General features: G+C 32.3%; 2 protein-coding genes and 1 pseudogene across 5 annotated transcripts; all 3 read right to left on the reverse strand.

Moving 5' to 3' along the window:
- Positions 1-484: 484 nt before the first annotated feature.
- Positions 485-8,832, reverse strand: LOC127088758 (uncharacterized; annotated as a pseudogene).
- Positions 8,833-9,575: 743 nt separating this feature from the next.
- LOC127080167 (uncharacterized) lies at positions 9,576-14,099 on the reverse strand. 3 transcript variants are annotated; one of them, XM_051020617.1, is made up of 14 exons: positions 13,285-14,099; positions 12,570-12,717; positions 12,222-12,332; positions 12,023-12,113; positions 11,787-11,911; positions 11,611-11,701; positions 11,343-11,502; positions 11,114-11,271; positions 10,919-11,039; positions 10,665-10,835; positions 10,539-10,583; positions 10,396-10,449; positions 10,254-10,316; positions 9,576-10,052 (listed from the first exon to the last, which is right to left on the reverse strand). In XM_051020617.1, the coding sequence occupies exons 9-14, from the start codon at positions 10,925-10,927 to the stop codon at positions 9,783-9,785; spliced, it is 612 nt and encodes a 203-aa protein (XP_050876574.1). In that variant the 5' UTR covers positions 10,928-11,039; positions 11,114-11,271; positions 11,343-11,502; positions 11,611-11,701; positions 11,787-11,911; positions 12,023-12,113; positions 12,222-12,332; positions 12,570-12,717; positions 13,285-14,099; the 3' UTR covers positions 9,576-9,782. The 3 variants fall into 3 exon arrangements, with proteins under 3 accessions (XP_050876574.1, XP_050876531.1, XP_050876482.1); XM_051020574.1 differs by having other exon boundaries at positions 12,222-12,340; XM_051020525.1 differs by having other exon boundaries at positions 12,222-12,359; positions 13,285-14,098.
- Positions 14,100-15,121: 1,022 nt separating this feature from the next.
- Positions 15,122-21,615, reverse strand: LOC127080026 (protein MEI2-like 5). Of its 2 annotated transcripts, none has more exons than XM_051020390.1 (13): positions 21,328-21,615; positions 19,873-19,915; positions 19,631-19,774; positions 19,065-19,540; positions 18,713-18,871; positions 18,494-18,610; positions 18,223-18,374; positions 17,784-17,875; positions 16,707-17,643; positions 16,521-16,605; positions 16,337-16,405; positions 15,944-16,123; positions 15,122-15,630 (listed from the first exon to the last, which is right to left on the reverse strand). In XM_051020390.1, exons 2-13 carry the CDS (start codon positions 19,901-19,903, stop codon positions 15,517-15,519), a joined length of 2,556 nt encoding a protein of 851 aa, XP_050876347.1. In that variant the 5' UTR covers positions 19,904-19,915; positions 21,328-21,615; the 3' UTR covers positions 15,122-15,516. The 2 variants fall into 2 exon arrangements, with proteins under 2 accessions (XP_050876347.1, XP_050876403.1); XM_051020446.1 differs by having other exon boundaries at positions 19,873-19,923.
- Between the last annotated feature and the right edge of the window lie 2,304 nt (positions 21,616-23,919).

Genomic DNA, 23,919 nt, shown 5'->3' on the forward strand with positions numbered 1-23,919 from the left:
ACAAAACCAACTAAAGTAAATTCATTACCTGAAATTCCATAATCATTAATAACTTCAAAGTACAGTAATTGTATAACTAACTGTCATTAACTGATATTTAATAGTGTTACATACATCTAACAAAATTTATGCTCAATATAAGTCAAACTTAACAGTACCATAAATTCATTAACATAACTTTCAAATGTTGGAGATGTGATATTTGTCATTGTATTGTTCAATCGACTAATAATGTTAATTAAATGATAAACAAAAAACTGACGGATTAAATTACAAATCCTTAAGAGTGGTAATCTACACGTCATAATTGTTGAAATCCAATCAGAATGGACAGATGAGTCAACTGCATGGTTTGGACTGCAATAATAAATGTAATGGTTAGTAGATGTAGGAAAATGAGAATAGTAACAGGAAAAGAAATAGGAAATATAAATTAACACTCTCATATTAATTCATTGCATAATGTGAAAAAGATTTGAACATGTTATATATTATGGAACATCTCTTTATAAACAACATTTGTTATTGATAGCTTGAATTTACTTTTTTCGTCATGAACCAAAATCTTGATTCCTTTCTTAGAAGTGACCCTTGAAATCGCGACATATAGTTGGTTGTGACTAAAAACATCTCGAGGAAAGTATAAACCCACCCAATCAAGGTATTATCCTTGTGATTTGTTTATGGTCATTGCATATGAGACAATAATTAGGAATTGTCCACGATTCAATTTAAATGGCCATGGATATTGTGATGGTGACATATCCATACGTGGTATGTAATGATGTTTCTGTGACCTTTACCACCCATTATTCTAGCTTCAAGGACATGGTTCTCCATCTTAGTCATAATTAAATGTGTTCCATTATACAAACTTTCAGATTGATCAAGATTCCTCACTAGCATTATAAGAGTTCTTATCTTCAATTTAATGTGATGACCAGGTAAGCCCAAAGTTCTTAGTGTGCTGAGAAATTCAAGACTTAGTAGTTCTATAAATTCCATATCATGTATTTCCGATTTATCTATTGAGTTAGAGTTGCAGTAGTCTTTTGCCTCACCTAAACGGAATAATAAATAATTCATTAAGAAAAGGAATACAATTTAAAGACAATTGAAAGAAATTTGGTATATGAGATGATGTACCTGGCATTAGATCAAGAATATGTTCATTGATTTTATCAACAATTTCAATTGTTGTTGCTAGAATAGCTCGACTTTTGAGATAATCATACGAGCGGTAGTTATCCATAAAACTCAGATAAGTACTCTCCATAATTGTTGTAATTGGATCATCAAAACTTGATATTGATATTTCAGAAGGAATATCAAACTCGGCATATCCATCATTAGGTTCTGAAAGTTTACCCTCTCCAATATTGAGCAACCATTTTGAAAATTGTTCAATTTCAAGACATTCGGTTGGGTTTTAACCACTTTGAAGTCTCGTATTTCTTATAAGTGTAAGTACCTCACAATCATTCAAAATGTAAGAAGCATTCATGAACTGTGTACAATATCTGAATGGATTTCTCTTGGTACAATAGGAAGAATTTGTCTAAAATCACCTCCAAAGACTACGACTTTACCACCGAAGATGGAATTGGAATTAGGATAATTACCCATAATGTCTCTAAGTGTCCTATCAAGAGCCTTAAAACAATGTTTGTGTGCCATGGGTGCGTCATCCCAAATTATCAACTGAGTTTGTCTCATCATTTCTGCAAGATAATCCTTAGGTTCTATGTTGCAAACAGAATTCTCTAAAGTTGGTACGGGAATTTTGAACTTTGAATGGGTCGTTCTTCCTCCAGGCAGCAACAGCGATGCAATTCCGCTTGATGCAATGGTTATGACAATTTGATGTTTTTATCTCAAATGACTTGCAAGAGTTCACCACATAAAAGTTTTTCCCATTCCATCATGCCCATGCAGAAAGAAAACACCACCTTGTTGTGTTGTGACAGCATTGATGATTTTATTAAAAATAATGTTTTGTTCACCTACAAATATTATAATAGAATTAATTATTATGGTGAATTGAATGGAAAGTATGATGTATGATGTACCAGTTCAAATAAATACATGGTTTCAATGTCATTGATGCAGTACTGGAACTTTAAAATAGTAATAGCCAGGAATTTCCAAAAAATGCTAATAATTTTAGTTGGAATGAACAATTGCATAGAAACAGTACCGCTATAAATATAATTGAAATATTCAAATTGCTTGTTAGTGATGCAAAAGATTTAAGATATATAATAGAGAATGTAAATGAATTGGAAAAAACATGATGGGAAGTAACATATACATAACATTCAGATATGAAAATAAGGTTAAGAAATGAAAATGAAATGTAAGAACTTGTAAGTGATGAAACATATTTGCAAATTCCGTTTTCAGTTGAGCTACATCGTAATTTCTTTTGTCATAAATCAACTGATTACCAAGTTGTTCCAAAATGTAGCCATTAGGGTATGGAATCGGACGGAAATATTTCAAAGTACGTCGATTTGTTTGCAATATCTTTTCAACTTCAAGTAATGTCAAATTTTGAAGTTCTTCATCATTTAATATAAGTCCTACAGTAAGAACATAGGTTTGCATTAGAACTTGTAATTTGTAATGTATATCCTCATACATCGACGTAATTAATCCTTCAATGATTCAATGTAGGTAAAATAGTTGTACCTTAATTGCAAGATAAAATACGTTGTTCATGCAAAATACCATCTGACAATCATGTCCAAGTATTATTCCAAACATGACATGGTTTGTTCACTATACCGGACAACAACATAATGACAAATAATTTTCTCAAAAAATTTCCTGACCCTCATACACTTGCTTCCTTTATAGCAAAAATAAATTCTTTGTCATCCTCAAGGAACCCCATTGCGAAGCACGCATCTCTGAAGGTAGAGTATTATGTACCACCGACTTTACGAATGTCCTCGTAAGTTGTTGGTCATTTAACAACTGTTAGCATCATTCTTAAAAAGAATAATTCTCATGTTGTAGATGGAACCCATATTAACCCGTCAATAGTAAAACCTTTTTTCCTTGGTTTCCAACTTTTAGTTCTCTTTTCATAAACAAACTTTGATACAAACTGTCTATATGTGAGGGTTCTTGCGTCTTCAAAATTTTGATTTGCAATCATCCATGCTATAAACATTGACTCGGTTACACTTGTTTTTTCAAGGACATCTTCCATTGTGTCATGCTCGGTAAAAAAAATAGTCTTCTCTCCAATGAGATGGTAAAACATATGTTCCACGACAGGTTTTCATGCATGAATCTTGAAAGAGAAAATCCTCCAACATGCCTCACCTGGTGATATGTAACTGTAATCAAGATATTGTTGAATTTCATCTATAGCCCCACCAGAAGTAGAAATTCCTCCCTTGGATTGAACAATAGAAGCAGTAATTATATCAAAGCACTTATGAATATATTTGAATAAGTACTTAATGGATGAACATTGATTGCACCATTCCATATTTATGTGTTCTTGATACTTCAACAACAACCTTTTATTGTACGACACGACATGTCTGTTATCAAGAGAAATTCTATTTTTGACAATTGTGTGGGTGTTTGAACTTCTTCTATATTGAGGGAAACCATCAGAGTTAACAATTGTGGTTTCATTGATTTTTTTGGATAGAATTTTGAACATTTTCTGTTTTTCATGCATGGTGATGATAATCTAGCCAACCCACATGGGTCATGCATCATATGTTGCTTAACTAATTTATATAGTCTTGGATGTAACTCAGGGTTAGGAATTTCACATAAAATGATTTTCTCAATATCAGTAGGGTTCAGATACTTACTTTGAGGGTGAAGGAAAATAAGAATATGCGCATGTGGCAGGCCTCTCTTTTGAAACTCAATTGTATATATAACTATTATGAAATGTATGAATATGATTAGCGAAGGCGGAATATAGAAACATCAAAAAAATGTATATGTGCATTAGCCATAAAGCAGTATGAATGATACAAATGTCAAAGTATTGTAATGGAAAATGCACTGTGTTACTACAACATTTCTAAAGCATTCTGTCAAACTGAAGCAGTACTGCATGAGGACTATAATTTGATCTTAAGAATGTGTATCTTATAAAGTGAACATGCAATAGAAAAAGTTAAAAACAGTATAATAATGTAAGGATTTCTGTATGCATTAATCATGATAGTAATAGCAGAGTTGCAATATTGAAAAATGGTGTGAGTTATAGTTGTGGTAATATTGCTCATGTTCGTATACTAATGCTGCAAACAAAAGCATTTGGAATGTTGAATCCAGTTAGAACATTACTCACATGCTAACATGCGGCCGAGTATATGTCTGCGTGTGATATCAATCATCAATTCATCGAATTTGATTTTGAACACTCTCGATATAATATCAGGATGATCATGAGGTTTTAAATTGTATTTTTCACACTCTTGTGATTTCAGTCCAATTGGGATTACATGTGAATGTCAAAAGCAAATCAGGGAACCCAACTGTACTTGAAATAGTCATTCCATCAAAATAAAGTTGATCCATATATAGTTTGATGCCAACAAATGAAGAAGGAAGAACAACTCTTTTCCATTTTTGCCTTGTCTGTTTTCACTGGGGTTCATGTCATTTTCTTTAAGTTTGTTATATTTCCCATCCCTCAATTTAGATTGATTTTTCCTTAGCCAATTTAGTCTCTTGGTTTCCATCATTGTGTATCCATCAACCAAAAATTGATGAAATAGTCTTCGTGATGACAAAATTGTTGTAGCTTGATGTTTTCTTTGTTGCAATCTGAAGGAAAGCCATTCCATAATAGTCTGACGGTTTCATTTTGTCACGACAATTTCACCTTGGTATGCATGGAGAATATTATCTATGTATCCATCCTCACCAAATTGAAATAGCAATGGATATTGAAAAGCTGGGTAGCTAGGATAAAACTCATCAATTCTTTGTAAATTACCTCCACGTGCCTGAATGATGATATCTCGTTTGGTACCTGAATCAATGTCACCAACAATAAGAGCTGCAACTTCAGAAATTGTGGGCTTATTGTAAAGGTGACCATCCTTTAGATGATCAAAAATTATTCTTAACTTCAATTCATTAACATTTTGATGTTGTAGCATATCACGTGCCATCCTAAAAGCCTTTGCATGAACATTGTGTTGATCCAACATGAGACTCAGACTTTTTATAATTTCCCTATCAATATGTTTATTATCCCTATATAAAAATAAATAAATTTATTTAGTATGCTAAAAAATGACATGAGTAAATGCTATTATAAAATCTATGTTGTGAATATGCACCTGAAACATTCCATCCGGTTTTGAATTTCATTGTCAGTGTCGAATATATACAACTGTGCATATTTTGGGGGTTGACCTATCTCTGGCAGCATCGTCTCTATTATATAGCAGGTTTGTCCATGAAGCCTTAGTGTCGGGGGACCACCATCTTTTGTAAACTTGGTGTTAAATTTCATACCAGGTGAAGTGAAAGAGAACATAGCATTATAAGTCCTTATGTTGGCTTGATAATTCTTTGTAGGAGTTGAAGTATAGTCGAAAAGTAATTTTTTAAGAATTACAGGTGGGTCACCAATCAATGGTATTTTAACCTTTCCTCCCCCAACGGTGTTGAAACTTAGGCGACGTCGTATTCCTTGATTTACTCATATGTTCACCATACCATATGCAAGTTGCACAAAATTGGCATTCCCAAATAGGATCCCCAATATCAAAGAATTTTGTGTTACCATAAAATGAATAAAAGTTATTGCATATACATGATATTGATAACTTATGAAACTATCTATTTTACAAATGATTGTATAAAATGGTATTGAAATTTGAATTAATGGCAAACCTTGAAGATGTTCATCAACCATATAATCATCGTCAATATCAATATCACTTTCAGAACTGCCATTTGAAGAAATGTTTGACCCTATATCCGAGTCATTATCGTTGACATAGGAATTGGTTGAAAGGTCTATAATGTTGTGGAATACTTTGATTAAGTACAGAACTGTTTATATCAGAGGTTTCATGTGTAGTTGTTTGTGGTGGTGTAAGAGTGGAGTTAGATGTTTCAATTGTGGTTGCTTCAAACTGCTTAAATAGATTAACTCCAATAGGTCTAACAAATGAGTTGGTTGTAGACCTACAATGACGTTTTGAATGTTAAGTGTTTAAAATTAGAAGTTAAACCGTGAAGTGGTGTTGTCTTTGATATTCCGACAGCCTGATCAAAATGTGGTGCCGAAAGTCTGTGGGGAGGGATATTTTCTTTTTCAGAAGAACAACCATGGAGTCTTCTATTCATTAATGTCCATTTTCGTTTTTTCCTAGTAGCAGAGGCAATATTGTTGTTTGTATCCATGGTTTTTTAGTGAAGTAAAATCAAAAATGACATAACAAAGGTTGTATGCTATTGGGTTATGTGTGTAATACACAGGGCAAAAAATTAATGGGAGGAGAATGGAATGAAAAAAATGGCGCACAAAGTTCCCTCCCAATCTCAAATCATGAAGCTAACAGAAATGAGGATGCAAACATCTATGTACGGCTTACTTTGTCTTCTATTTGGATATACATTTTAATTCAAATAAATGAAAATATATTATTAAAATTAGAATGTTAAAGGCTGGATAACAAAACTGTGACTGAACTTGTGTCATGGTAGTCAAATTGTAAAATAATTTAAAATATAAATAATTATGTTTGGATGTTCAACACGATTTCCAATGTTCCATATTAAATTTTTATTTCTAAAAGAAATTGTCTAATCTAACATCGTAAATCAAGAGTTTAGTATTGCTTCTGAAAGTACAAATATATCTAACACAAAAAATTTGGTTGTACAAATATATCCAACATAGTATATTACCATCGATTTTTGTACGTTACGACATCTACTTCCTTATTCAGACCTTATCACACGTGCAATATTTTGCAGTTTATTATTTTTCCAATTTTTGGACCAGATTTTATTTACAAAAACTATATGTTTAATTGGGTATGCAATGATAACTTTATTTCAAAAGGTTTTGATAATTTGTTTATGACTATCCCAGTGTAGGAGCAATTGTAAAATATGAATTTGTTTCTTCATGTTAAACTATTGTTGTTCCTAGTATTATCATGCTAAATAGACATAACAATGGCCACAAGCATACTATAGATATACTCATATAAGATATAATGAAACAAAACATAACTAACATGTACCATAAGCAAACTTTAATACATAACCACATAGTCATGCTACTTCTACATTACTAATCAAATGGCATATGTTGGAGGGAATACAACTTCCTCTAAAAAAACATCAATCGAAATTCAAACATTCATATTACATTATCCAAAATATTAACCATAGAGGGAATCATAGTACATATGCCATTACAATTTGTACAAACCAAACTTATCATTAGACAACCAACTGAGAACTTCCTGCAGCGACTTCACACCATCACCGTTGACCTTACGCCCAATCTAATAATTGAGATCAATGGTTCAACACGCTAACAACGATTCGTCGTCCTGGTGGGTGACGAATGATGAAATCGACCGTGTCACCTTTCTTAAGGATTTTCTTCTTGGCATAGTCGTACCAACCACGCCCTATAAACATTTCAGTGCAATATTTCCTTTCTGAAGTATGGACTTCACATTCATAGGACTCCATAGTATCAACATCCACCAGTTCTATGCTGCTTTGTCCAGTTAAGGAACATTTCTTAATGACTAATTAGGGAATTTGTTACGCAATAGCATTAATTTTATCACACATATGTATATTCATATGTTTATATAGATATATCATAGTACATACAACTTTATATATCAATATTTAAGGATATAATAATTTAACTTACAAGTACATTTATTTGAACAAACTTTCCATCTTTGATTTCCTTCTTCCAAACTATAAACCTAGGTCGGTTAGATAGGTCTTCATCACTGGACTCATCACCAGTTTTATTTTCATCAGAACTGCAATTACAAAACATCCATGAAATGTCTTTTAACATACACTGGACCACTATTTACAAATAATCCCTTAAATTGTTATACTTATAACGTTTATAATGTATTTTTCTAATATTTATTCACAAAATTCATTTCGTAAAAATGATAAATCTTACTATCAAGACTTTTTCAGATCAAATGATAATTAAAAGGATGAAACTAAACACTGCTTACATTGATAATACATCTGATCAGACGATACTTATCCAGACTCAAATTTGTCCATAAACAGGTAAACTACCGTCTACGTATTAATAAGGCTTCAAGAATTACTTGTCACTTATTGATATATACGATGGTGTCGCATCAGTTGTAGTTCTGTCAATGTTACCATCAACACTTTTTCCCTTACCGCCTTCTTCACCGAAATCAACTTGTTTTCCCTTCAGATTCTTTGCTTCACCTTCTTTACATCCTTGCATGAGAGCCTTCAGATTCACCTGATCATCGACTATTGTGTCTTCAACTTCAGCAACATATTTTCCTTTTGGCCCGTCTACAAGATTTGTTGATGATCCCGCAATTGGTAATCCAGTATTCCAGTCATTGACGTTGCGACTGTTACGAAGCTCCTCAAACTGGATATATATCTCATCCAACCTCCTTCTTCTCCATGGCGATTCATTTTCAATTTGAGATATGGAACTACAAATACCATATATAACACATACATATAGATAAACAGTTAAACTAAATGATTATGAAGATACAAGCGAAGAATCCCAAACCTCCCCCTTAACATCTCATTAGACAAAAATTTCTTCCCCGTAGACATTGAAACCCTTCAGAGAAAGTCAAATGAGTTTTTTCCTAATCCGACTGTGACAATATGCTTTTATACTTTTTTCCCTACACGATACCCAAGACGTTATATATTAATGTTAGATAGTCACACTTTTCATCTAGCTAAACCTACATGCAGAATTGGTAATTGTACCGTGTAGAGAGGTAAAGAATATTAGTAGTAATAAGTAGAGTATTGACACTTCACTTGGGTGCACATTTACACCTGCTACTGGGAAGACAATTACAGCTTTTTAGGCAATCATTAAATGAAACTCACAACTCCCCAATCGGTTGTGTAGCTGTATAAGTCTCCTTTAGCATGTAGATGTAGATGTAATTTACCAAAAGCTATTTTTCACCATAATGCAGTGTATGAAAGTATATTTAATTACTTTATAACTATTTATATATTTTAAACTTACTGATGTGTAAAAATGCTTTGGAAACATAAATTTTTCATGAACCTACAAGTATTGTAAGGACATTAATTATAAAGTAGATAGGTATAATAGTAGGATTCCTATATATCATAATTTCAAAACTTGGTAGGATCAAGTCATGGAGCACGAATATTATGAGGTTCATTTTTGACAACCTAGATAATGAGTCATATTGTTGGTAACCAGAATGGTTTGAAGATTACCATATATGTGAAATTATGAGTACGAGATGAAGTACACATGCAACATGTATTTAGATATCTTAAAAATTATTATTAACATATTTGGGTGTGGATATTTGTAAGAGTATGTTGAAATATATTTAATAAATGTGATCATCTCAGATATTAATATAAAACTCGACGTCATTAGGGCAATAGTATAGGGAACAAATCTTCATACATAATGCATCCAAATTGTATATTACAAAAGACAATTGACATAAAATATGAAACAACACACATAGACATTGAAAATCATAGGGACATTATAACATTAGTTATTTCTTCTCTAACTTTACATGCTTGCGACGTAGCCTAGTTATGGATTGTTCTCCTTCAGGCAGTTCTTTCAAAATGGAAGAATAGCTTGAAGCATGGACTGCAACCCTTTTCCCATAATTTATTGGAGTAACTGATGGTGTTGTTGTTGACTTAACTATTTCATTGATTGGAATTACTGGTGGTGGTGGTGTTGACTTAACTATTTCATTGATTGGAGATATTGGTGGTGATGTTGTTGCCTTGACTTTTTCAGGGGTTGTATAGTTCTAAACATAATTAAAGATAAACATTAACGATCCAACTTAATATATTAACAATGTAATTATATATATATATATATATATATATATATATATATATGTGTGTGTGTGTGTGTGTGTGTGTGTGTGTGTGTGTGTGTGTGTGTGTGTGTGTGTGTGTGTGTGTCACATGTCATAACAAAGTATTGTTAAAGATGTGAATTCAACCATGGTTGTAGATGGATCAGAAGGCGGAAGTTGTGAATTCAATTTAGAGGTGATTTCCAAATCCTGCAAAATAACACATTAATTTAGAGGTGATTTCAGATATATTCATAAGTGCGTATTAACAGTATGACGTTGTTGTTACATTTATGATATTCCATTCCTCAGTCAACATTGCTTCATTAACACTTTCCCTTATCTAAAAACATAAAAATGTCATGTCTTTTACAAAATAGGGGATAACAAATACGAAAACAACAAAGACTTTGTACCAAGATATTTATATACCTGGCTAAGTTGATCATCAAAGAGTTTAACTTCATTGGTAGTAGGCTGATGTAAAATAAACAAATTGGGTTATATTTGAAATAGGTCGATCTACAGAAAACCAACATACAGGAAATTGTGATATACCTTACAAACTTCCCATTGTGCTAGTAATTTATGAATAGTTTCTTTATCTTGTATGACCGTCATGACACTTGCATTTTTCCACCTTGGTTGCCATTTAACTTTGAATGCAAATTCATGCCCAATTAAATTATCAAGGACCAATGGAAATTCAAGTGGATCGCTAATACCATCCTAGTTTAAATCAAAATAATATAAATATATATGGGATATGTAATGAATTGAAAAATCAAAAGGCAAGAACAATTTAAACAAACCTGCAACATTGTTTGGCGGAGCTGAGATGCAGATATTTCCAACAATTCATTACACTCACGATCCCAAAACACAAAAATGGTTGAAATTCCATTATCAACTACTTCAAACTCAATTTTGTACCTAAAATGTTACAACCTATCATTTCATATTTGCATCAACCATCATATGAATTTGACATACTGAAAATGAAATACCTATAAATGTCGGTCTCGGGTGAATGTCCATCAGAAAATGTATATAGCGAAGGGGCTCCCTTTGCTACTCTTGGACATTTACAGCATGCCAGGTAGTACCAACCATTTCCAGTTGCTTTCAGTTTTTTCGTGGTTGCTACGGTAACACATCATGACAACTGGTGCATGTGATAAATGAGTTAATGACAGAAACTAATAATAACTATGGAAGTATTTTAAAAAAACATACATTATGAAGGTTTATTATAACTTGCAGACAGAGAGGCGTAGCATTTGACATGAAATTATCATATGAAGTCATTTGAGAGTCAGATGAGTTTTTTGATCACAAGTTAGATTGTGTATACATCAGCTGACTTGAACTTCCAATGTTGTTGTCCTTTGGCAGCCTTTCAAACCAAACAATAGAATTTTCATGATGTTGTCCAATGATAGTCTTTTAAACTAAAAAACACAATAAAATATATCAAATAAAGCGGATACATATAACATATTACCTATTTTGAAATTCAACTATATCTGAGACGTCTTCGTTAATGAGCATATTAGTTATGTTGTATGTGTTCGATACTGAAAACGGATACTTGCCTATTTAAAAACAAACGCTTATAAGTAAGAATTTAATAAGTTATTTGATTTAATGTTATTCAATCAATAAGAAGAATAATTATACCTTTGGCTTTAACTTTCGCATATTGTAACAATATGATTGTCGGACCACCGTCTTTGTTCATTTGAACGTAGTTCATGATTTAACAGCATATGTCTCCCAAAAAAGTATAGTTCAATGTGTCATTCCTGCACAATTTCAATGATTATTTTAACAAATTATATAGTACTATAAGAATAGTAGTTAAAGTCGAAATATAAAAACTGTCATAAAAATAAATTAAAAGCCAGAACATTTACACATGGTCTTTTAGAATTAGGTTCACTTGTTGCTTGTTGTTGCCAGCACTCATCTGTCTATATCAAATCTCTTCTACTAGTCCAATGACATCTAACAATAAAGAATTTATGAATCAACAACATATATGGGACAGTCATAGTGGTTATATTAATATAAGGTACAAGTTAAAGCTGGAAAAAAATAACCAAAAAATTATACCAACTAATAAATCACTCCTCCAGTTCCCAGAAATAATCTCAGCAAACGGCTTGAAGTTCAACTTTTTCCCAGGTATTTCATGCTTGTTGATATCAGAGACACGAGTTCCAACTGTAAACCTTATAACATAAGGATGTTCTGAGGTTTTGAACATAAGATCATTAATTTGAGACAGGAAATTCGTCAGAGTATAAGTGTTATTAACCAACAAAACTGAATAAAACGTTGCTTTCAAAGTTGTTGGTACTATTCATGAACATTTGTGTCCTACATATAAATTCGTAACATTAGTTTCATTTTGGTCATTACCAAAATATAGTTAAATTGAAATACTCATTTTACACTTACGTCTGCATCAACGAATATAAGCTCAATGTGCTCTTTGTTGTTAGAAACTACAGTCCATTTGTGATGTACTTTTACTGCAACTTTCGATAATTCTTTTGTCTCATTAATATCAGCAATTTTCTCAAATGGCATTGCCATTACTTTCAGCCTGCATTTTTCAGTCTGATCATTAGTTTCACAAATACAACTTCAACTTAAACACTTTGTATGATATACTACAAAACAATAACATCAGCAATTTAAACACAACCGTCTAAGTTGTTCTGTAGAAAAACAATTTATTTCATACATTATATAACAACAAAATCGGCAAGTTTTTAACTTCAAATCTGGTAAAAAAATACATAGAGGGGATCCAAACTTCAACTAAAACACTTTTTATCATATACTACAAAACAATGACATCAGCAATTTAAACACAACCTTTAAAGTTGTTCTGTAGAAAAACAATTTATTTCATAAACAATAAAACAACAAAATCAGCAACTTTTTTACTTTCAGATACTTCACAACAATGAAATTTAAAAAGAAATACATGAAGTTCATTAAAGACATTTAAGATGAAAAAGCATATGGTGGTGCAAAACCCAGTAAATCACGTATTTCATACGAAGAATAAAACACAAATGTTGTTTCAAAACCCAGTAGAACAATTCTTTCAGATGAAGAAGAAAACGCATATGGTGGTTCGAAATCCAGTACACCATTTCCTTACCTTCGAAATCTCGGAATCGGGTGAATGAGACATACTAATGGAAAGAGTTGTTCTTGTATCACTACCGGAGAGAGACAGAAGAGAGGAGAAGTGAATATGGTTTCATCAAAACATTTTCTTTTGACAAAGTGAGAGTGAAAAAGGGCATGGGTATTAGTGATACATCTTTTGTATTGGAACCTGAAATCAATTAACACTACAACATATCTCGTTGGTTTGAAACAATAATTCCATAACACCATCATATATGTGTACAAGTTGAAACTAATCGATAATACCGATGTGATTATGTCATTAGAAATTGGTGACTGGTTAGATAAAGCATTATTTAGAAATGAAATGCCCCTAAAAGGATGCAGTGGCATTTTTATAGATAAGGATAAAAAAGTTTTATCCATACCATTTAATTATATGATACTTAATCCTCAAAGTGTAAGGTTTTCTTTTTAATCAATTGACATAGACATAATAAGGCTTCTTAAAAGATCGTTTATTATCATTAGGGTTTCAAAAAACAATTGGAAGTATAGATGGTTGTACAAGTTGTCATTTGAAGGTGTTAATTTCATTTTGTAATTTAGGACATTCTTCATGATCACTATTTTCATCCCATCTTCTACACTCAAAGGAGAATCATGTGGTGTATTAACAAGTGATGCATGATTGGATTTTAGAGATTCTAAGAGCTCTTTGATATTAGAAATTTGACCTTCCATTTAAAAAAAGTGGAAAGCTATTTTCTTAAAATCTTGTAAAGCATCAATGTGCATCTTTTGAAATGCATTATATTATTCATCTTAACCAAAGATAAAGTTGGACTCGGAGTCACTTACCTCATGGTTCTTTTCTATGCCTAGCCATGAAACATGGATTTTCTATCTCATCATCTTTCAAGTTGTTGCTTAAAGAGGAAGTATCTTCATCTTCATCCCACATGATCTATGCCCTACAACTTTTAGTTGATTTGTCCTTCTTCTTGTAAAACGACTTACTCTTATGCTTCACTAAACTCAAGTACTAGAATCAAGTAATAGATTTTTCTTCCTTCTTGCCCCCATCCTCTTTTTTGTTGAACTTACAAAATTCATAAGATTTTTAACAAGATGTTTAAGTTTTGTTTTTCCTCAAGTAGTGATTGTAACGTTTTATAAACAGACATATCTCCTCTTTCTTTGAGGAGTCTTCGCTTAAGTCATCTTCATCATATTCTAAAGGTTGAGTCTTGAAAATTGAGGGCTTTAGAGAGATTTTTTTTTCCTATCTTCTATGTCATTATTCTCTTTTTTTTTTTTTTGGAGCAACGTTCGCTCAGATTGAGTCTGTTCAACTCATGCTCCTTTTCTTTAAACATTACAAAAAGAGTTACTGTCTTCAACATCTTTAGGTCCTATGATTCTTTAATCTTAATAACTTTAGGATGTCAGTTCCTTACATATAAACATCAATATCATGTTAACCTGATATGTTTGCAAGGAAGATATTTCATCTTTATCTCAGAATTGGACAAGATAGTGATGTTGTAAAATTGGTTAGTCAACCAAGTGTTTATTATTTAATCCACACTAAACCACTACTTGACAAATTACTATAATGTCATGTCATCTAAATTATCTGTCCCCACTGAATCATTGGTATCAGTATTTCAATTTAAGTGTCCACAATAATGGCTTAAAGATATGGTTCAAAGAGCTTTTGAGAATCCAAGTTATAGTTATCCATTAAGAATGCCCTTACGTGTTAGTTTTAAAATAACTTCTTCAGAAGCCGTGTCAAAGATGCAATTACAAGAGAAGATAATCATGCAAAAGCAATATTAGTGGAGGTTCAAAAAAGAGAATAACTTGAACACATACATCATATATTTAAATAAGCACTTTGTTTTCAAGAGTACTGACTGATACAATACATTAGAGGAATATAGAAAGATGTCTTTTTTATCTCTCTACAACTTTGTACCCTTAATCTCAAACCTAACTAAACTCTAAACCACATATTAACATTCAAATTACAAGCCACCAAAAAAACCAAAAATGAGCAAAACTGAAGATCTATTTGCTTTACCCTTTCAGCTTTTGCTCCCACCTTGTTTAGTACATTAATTAACAGACAGCTTTCCTACCTGTGCAGAAAATCAACCAAAATGCTCCAAACTTCTAAAACTTGTGGGCAAAATACTTTATGATACAAAATCTACATCCTTCTGTTAGCAACTTTACATCTTCTCATTTAGTATTAACTTGCATCCAAACTCATAGGAAAACCATCCTTTGAAGGAAATCCAAGCGAATCACTTGGGTTAACTGCCTGAATATTGCTATAGTAGGAGGGGAAACTCTCTTGTATGACCTAAATCAAAGTTATGTATGAACCCGGTTAGCATATTATGCTATGTAGAAAAGCAATATGAAAAACCGACACAGACACACAAAAAATACAACACTGACACATTGTAATTTTAAATAGAGATGATTTAGGATGTAGTATGTCAATGTTGTATCAGACACCGGACATGGCTTCAATCTAAATTGCTGGTTCAGCTGGCAACAAATCCAACAGAAAAAATAAAGTGCAACCAGAATACCAGTTCCAAATATCAATTACCAGAGAAGAACAATGGTTTCCAAACACTTATCAATGTAACAACAATATACAATGTTACCTGCTCAACGGCTTCAGAACCATCTGGGTGGAAGACAATAGGCCGGCAGCGCTTATCTTCATTCATCAAACTTGAATTTTGAAAATGGTTTACAAGAGCATTCTTTCCTTGGATTCGAGCATATGCCAAAGAAGCAACTTTTTCACTATTGAACTTCTCCCACTTCTTCCCATTGAATGTCTGCAAAACCGGACATATCAGTGAATCTGTCATTTAGGTAAATACTAGCCTTTTCTAGTCATCATCTACTTAATAAATGCCATGACATCATCAACTACTAAATCAACTTTAGTATGAAAAGGAGAGAATGACCAAATCAATGTCATTTTCATTCAGCAAAATGATCAAAATATGCAAGAAACAATACTAAGCCAAAAATATTCCCATACAAACCTCGTAGAATGGAATAATGAGTGAAGGTGACAACATGTTGATAAATGCATAACCCACATTGCATTTATTCTGCGATTGAAAGTGGAAAAAAAATATCAGTTTCACGAACTATAAGAGCTCACGGATCAAACAACTCAACGAGAAAAATAAAGAGCACATTAAATTAAAACAGCACAACATATACCTTAAAGTCAATTGGCAGGTAGAGAAAATCATAGGTACCCTTCTGATTTTCATCAATGGCAGCTAACAACATTTTTGAGGTGTATCTGCAGGTAAATGAAGAATTAATACATCGTCATATAGGTATCCAGCGAAAAAAGCAAGGTTAATAATAAACAAGCATAGCTAAAAGTTAATTTGTTCATACTTATTTGGAATATTCTTTATCATCAATGTAGTCCTTGTATCTTCCCCACGTCTGATCTTATCCAAGTCGAGCTGAAATAACTTCTTACTTTCAACTTGGCTTCCATTGTTATCGATCCATCTACTGCTAACACGGTCGGTAAAACTCTCCATAGCAGTAGGTAGCAATCCTGGATAAAGACCATTACCCAAAAATACAGGGCTAAGTATGGGAGAAGATCTCATTCTGAAGTTTGATGAACCATTATCAGGCATATTTCTTGGAATAGAGACGCCGGCATTAAGCATGTAATTTCCATCAGTGTGCCCAAGACTCATGCCACTATAGCCAACATTATTCATCAATGAAGTTTCAGATGACTTGGGGAAAAAACCAAAGTGCCTCTGAAAAGGCAAGCCTGACGGAGCAGAACCAACATGATGATGGTGATGTTGCTGGGATGAATTGACAAAGGAATTGCCCCGACTTGAGTATGGGAAAGCATGACTCGTTCCGTTTGATGTACTAAGTTGATGTCCTACTGATGGTTTTGGCCAAGCTGAAGGTTTGGTTTGCGCTGAGGATAAGTTTGGACTTCCCCATAGAAACTGTGGAGCGGTCAAGGTTTCCACTGAAGACCCATTTGATGTTGATGTACCAAATGAGGACAAGGCCCCGCGATATTGACTAAATTTTGGCTCAGGAAGTGAATGTGAGTTGAAAGTAGATCCAGAGGATGAACTCATATTGGTAAATATGTGGTCTCCATGACTACTCCTACCTATATCCTTGCCAATAGTTGCGACCTTAACTGTATTTGACGTCTGTGGTTGCAAAATTGAAGCTAATCCAGATAAATGACTGCCGGTTGTTGGGCTCATGATACTAGAACTGGGAGAATGATTGATAGTTGGCAATGAACTCTGCTCAACAGGGCTGTTGAACTGTAACCAATTACCTGTTACAAAAGTTTCATTAAATTAATTTCAATCCCATCAATGAGAAAACAAATGCAATAATTTATGAACTCTGTAACTAAAATACATACTACTTCATGATGCCAATGGCACAGAATATTTAGCAACTCAAAGAACCAACCTGGTGGAGAGTTGGCTAGAGGCGAACCCACTTGATATCTAAGACTTCGAGACTCGTCTTGGTCAAGCTCTTGATTAAGTTGGAGCATCAAACTAAAAGGTGCAACATATTATCAATTAAATGTTAATGCAGCAGTTTTGTATCCCAGAAAACAAAGGTGGAAGATATATGGAAGTTAACACAAGCTAATGATGATAATTCCCTACCCTTTAATTTGATGGAGTTTCTATTATTACACAGCACATTCATTTTATTAACACATTTGGTAAAACTCAGTTTCCAGGAATGCAAGACCAATAATAATAAATTTCAAATACTTTCAATAGGTCAAAGATGCCTCATCAAATGTTTTTTTAATGTCACACAATGCATAATTATTACTGCGAAAGTACAGAGCAATCAAACGACAAAGCAAAAGTAAAATTATTTGTGCACATACTTGCGACGAGCTCCTCCAGGCCGACTTGGTTCAAGCTTTATGCGTTTACCAGCTATATCACTCCTATTTAATAATTTAAGTGCTGCTTCCGCAGCTCTGACATCATAAAATTCAATAAACTTATGATGCCTCTTATGAGGAGTTTCCCTTATCTGCAGAGATATCCAACTATTCATCTTAATTTCAAGCTTAAACAATAAAACACACATACTGTGTGTGTTTCCCTGAGAGACACAAGTGCAAAAAGTTTTAAAAAGGATAAAATTATCACCTCTTTGACCTCTCCGTAAGCCCCAAATATTTGGCGGAGGTCTTCATTTGAAACCGATGGATCCAAATTGAAAACTACCAAGGTTCCTTGATTGATATCTTTGTCCGATGGATTATCCTGCAAAGTCAAAGGGAAAAAAAAAACAGGCAAGATAATATAAATGTCAGGCGTTCAGCTACTAAAAGGATAAATGACAAGAAATGTTTTTAGGTAAGAAACCTTGGGTATTGAAAAGTGAATGTCAAGTTTCCTACGCCGCAAAGGTTTGTTTTGTAATGCACGCATAGCTGTTCGAGCAGCACGGATGTCATAATACGATATCATCACAAATCCCCTGTGTTTACATGCAGTATATAGGGTTCTAATATCACCATATTGCTGAAAGAAAAAAAATAGTACAACAGAATTAATAATTCATTATTTTCACATGAATTTCTTCTCAATGAAGATATACTATTCAATCGGAGGCAACATGAAACTATGGTCACCATAGTTTGTACTAGTATTCTGAAGATATCAAAGCAAAACATATAGTGGCGTCAGGATTGAGCTCACCCTAACATAAACTCACCTCAAAAAGAGTTCGCAGCTCATTATCCTCCACATTACTGTTAATATTTCGAACAAACAATGTTCGAGAAGGATGCTCTCCATATGGATGTTCTCCAGCAACAGCTCCGCTTCCGACCCCATTAGGAAGAGAATAAGGGGGAAAACCATTGCCAGAAGAGCTATCAGAGAAGCTTAACTTAGATACTCCCACACTTAGACTTTCCTGTGTATCAGTTTCAAGTTCCAAACCTCCACCACTACCAAAAATATCATAATCTTCCAAGTCCTCAAGAGAACCGGGTAAACCACTTAGGTCAAAGTCATCCAATATGCCGGCCAAAAGCTCATCATCGTCACCAGGAAGCATGGTTCCAATTGCATGATTATTACCATCCTCAAGGGAACCATTGAGCTCTACCTCTTGATGAAGCTTTTTAAAGTCAGTTGAGATGTCATCAACAGATTGAAAACCATTTTCAGTTTCATTTAAGTTCACTACAATCAAGTTGGCAAAACAAGTTCATAAGATTTCATAAAACATGAGTATACAAAGAATAGAGCTGGTAGGAGAAAATTATCACACACATTTCTCATGTGGAAGTACAGGTAATGAGCTAGAAAAGAGACTGGCATCAGAAGAAGCATGGTATGCATCAGATCCAGATAAAACTTCTAACGAACCATGTTCTAATTTTCCAGGTGCATTAGTAGGTGGAATCTTTGAAGGACCTATTTTGTAACAAAATAATATATTTGATCAAAAATGATAAGTATGTGATAATAAGTTGATAACCAAAACAAAAAAGCAAGAGAATTTGGAGATTTACCAAAAAATGAAGGATTAAAAGACTGCTTCATTGCATCACCTCTCTGCCACACTCAAAATAAAAGAAAAAAAGTTATTTAGTATTATATTATAGACAGATAAACCTTAAATCCTTGCAAAAGATGTATGCCAACCATCATAAAACATGGAAAACTGCAATTAAGCCTGAATCAAGAATAATAACATCTGAACATAATAGACATAACTTTCTGCATGTACGTCTGGCTTAACTCTGGGGGACTAACATCGTAACACAAGTTAGAATATCCAATGACCAATCACTCAACATTCTCAGTTTCCTAATACATAAGCTTTTGAGCTTTTGAGCTTTTGCGGCAAACTGTTATGAGGTTATAGAACAAATTCAGATATGCATGAGCAATGTTCTCAGTCTTGGATTTCTGAATAAATGGTTTTGCAGGTAATGGGCATCAATCATGATTACATTCAATCATTTGGCTGTCATTACCATATGATTCACTTAGGTTAGCGCTTGATTAAATACATGGGCCACCACAAAACATCAGAAAAAACAAAACAAGGCAAGGCAAGATTCAGGACAGACAGTTCTGCCTGATGCTGTGAAGAGAACTATGTGAAAATCAATCCGAATTAGACTAGAGCAAAACCTCATGCAAAAATCTGTTCTTCACAAAGGGTCAACACTTTCTTTAACAGATTAATTTCCGGGCATGCCGTGAAGAGAAATTATGTGAAAATCAATCCGAACTAGACATAAGCAAAACCACATGCAAAAATTTCATTAACGGATTCAATTCACTGATTATAAGCATTTAGTGGCCTTCTATAGGTAGATAATCACACCATGTCTCTACAGATTCAAGTCATCCAAGTTATATCATGATAAAAACCTATAGATTCAAGTCATCCAAGTTATATCATGATAAAAACCTATAGATTCGTGTCATCCAAGTTATATCACTATAAAAATAAGTTCTATTTTCCCATATATATGATCCAGAGAGAGAGAAAAGACAACTTTTCCACAATATACTCAGCAGCCAAACAAGATGCTACTTCAATATAATCCATGCATTAAAGTGACATCAGCAAAAGAAACCGAATTGAAACACCCCCATGCAGTTGGGATAACAATAGTCATACATAAAATCGAAAAATAATTAAGTTACCATTGAATAAAGCAAGTGATCATAACTTCAAAAAAAAAACATTTTGTCATGATCAAACGGCACAAAAAAACCCAACCATAAACCATAAACTCAAACACTATGTTATGTCAGACTTTAGGGGAAAACCAACCACAACCGAAATCCCTAACCAATCACCATAACCGCTGTACTCAAAGCTAAACCAAATTCAACTCAAAAAAAAAACTAGGATGATCATCAATTAAATCAAACAACCGAAATAAACTGCTGAAAAACTCAAAAATTGCAGTGAAATTTCAAAAAACCAAAGAAAAATCATGAAATACCTTGAAAGGGGTTAGAAACCCTAAAGAGGGGTTAAGTTGGAGCCTTGATAGGAAAAACGAAATGGGTAAAGAAGAAGAAACGGAGAAAAAGTGTTGTTGTTATGAGGAAAAGAGTGAAGAAAAGAAGAGAAGAGTGTGTGAATGTGAAGAGAGAAGAAAATGGGGAATCTTTTAGAGAAAGGGAGAGAAACAGAGCAATAGCGTGGCGATGATTGGTTGTGACCCCAGAAGAAAGAGGGTTAAAAAAAGGAGCATATAGAGAATGATTGAGAAAGAGAGAAAAAAATAAAATAAGGGGTTTCAATTTCAATGGTTTTGGATTTAACTCTATTTAAATGTTTTTTGGGGTCCAAAATGTATACTACTATACTTTATGTTTTTATTATTAAATTAAGCAAATACTCCGAAAATAACAGGTAAGATAAATGCAAATATTAGTACATGTTGATGGCAAATAAATTTTCATGTTGTTGCAAAAGGAATTAATATGTAATGCATTTAAGATAGTGACGTGTTTGTATCATCCCTAACAATCGCAACATGACTTTTATTTGTTGAAAGAATGATTAATGCTAAAGAAAGTACTACTATATAGTAATTGAATACAATAGGATAAAAACATGATACTTTTCTTTACATTTACTTTATTATTACTACCTCCGTCTTAAATTTAAATTATAACACGTTTTAGAGATTTCTATCTCATTAATTTTATATGAAAAAGATAAATTCTATATAACTTTATAATATTACTTTTTATTTAGAATTAAAATAAGAAATAGCCATAAATAATAGAAGGTAATCTCATCTAAATATTTTATTTATCTTAAAATAATTGTTTTTTTATAATATTAATATAATATTTTTTTATTATTTTTTTATTTAGAATTAATAAAAGTATTTTAATAAATAATATTATTTTTATTATTAAAATCAACTCATCTAATTATTTTCTTAAGAACTGTGGGTTTTGCTCAAATACACTTTTATTAGAGGGGGAGTATATAAGAAGAAAAAATATTATTAGTATTATGTTGAAATGATAAAATAATTTATAATTTGAAATAATTTTTTTTTCAAAGTAATTTATAATTTAAGACAAAAAATATCATTTCAATATTATAAAATGAACGGAGCGGAGTATTAGATAGAATGAAATAAAGATTTTATTTAAGCGATATGATAATTTTATTTAAGCGATACGACAATTAACATGTTTTAATACCATTTATCTTTCATACTTTTGGTTTCATAGCACAGTGATAAATCTTTTATAAAAAATTCAAATTAAAAATTATTCATAGTAATGTTTTATCTCCAAAATCAATATATACAAATTTTAAGATGAAAAATTTTGCTATTTAAAAAAAATAGTGTATAACTTGTTAATCGTTTGTCTTTTATTTTTATATAAATTCTATTTATTAATTTGAATCTTGTGCTAAAGAGCGTAAAAAAAACTGAAAAGATAAATATCAACATTATGATATTTTTTAATAATGTGTATAAGAGTTTCTGAAAATTATCATTATTTTTTATTTAAGAAAAAAAACTTAACCCACTTTTTATTAAAAATTTAATATATTTTTAATTATATCATCTATCACATTAATATCAATTATATTATTATTATTTTGCATATCATGTTTTTGATATAAACTTATTATTAATAATAGTATAATTAAAAATATATTTAAAAATTTGATGCATAATATTTCATTTTTAGTTAAATATCTTTATATATGAGTAAACTTTTAATTTTGTGTTCACTTTTGTTTCATTTCAACAATTAGAGGTTCAAATGTGTTTTTAGGAGAAATAGAGTTTATCGGATATTTATTATCAACTCAGACTGATGTCTAACCTCATATATAGTGACCCAACTGAGTTGAAGAAACTCAAAGCTCAAGTAAATAATCTAATAAAATATATTTTTGTTGCATAGGCTATAGGAGACAAGAATGATCCATATTTTGAATATCATGATACACGAGTTAAGAATTCATACCTCGCGTGAGTGAATGAAATTTTGAGAATAATATTTTAGGTCTTTCTAAAGAAGAATTGATATTGAAGTTGACAAATGTAGATTTTGGACATCCAAACACAAACTTTTCTTAGGTAAGTAGCCTAACATGGAGGTGTAGTTGTTGACCCCTTAAAGTAGAAACTTAAGTTATTTAAGAGCGGTCCAACGATATCGCAGAGATTGGGCATTTGTTAGGACTCACAAGAGATTTATCATGAGATTTTTACAAGTTGGATTGTCATAAACTCAAAATGATATCTAAATGTGTAGAATACAATTATGAATGAAGTTTCAAAAATGAAATGAGTAATTAATCATTGCAGTGACCTTTATTATTCTAAACTTGGCTCATAAGAAGGAAGTATTTTTAAATGCTTTTAAGAAGGATTGGGTTGGGTCTTGAGACAAAATGTTAAGTGGTGGCATATGTCTTAATACAAATAAAAGTCACATGAAAGAACTACCCAACATATTATTCATATCTAGTTACTAATTTTTTCACATTGAGGTGTTGAATCATTATTCAATGGAGTGTTAATTAATGTATTTAGTGATTAACAGAG

Source organism: Lathyrus oleraceus, chromosome 1 (genome assembly GCF_024323335.1).
Source record: "Lathyrus oleraceus cultivar Zhongwan6 chromosome 1, CAAS_Psat_ZW6_1.0, whole genome shotgun sequence".
NCBI lineage: Eukaryota > Viridiplantae > Streptophyta > Magnoliopsida > Fabales > Fabaceae > Lathyrus > Lathyrus oleraceus.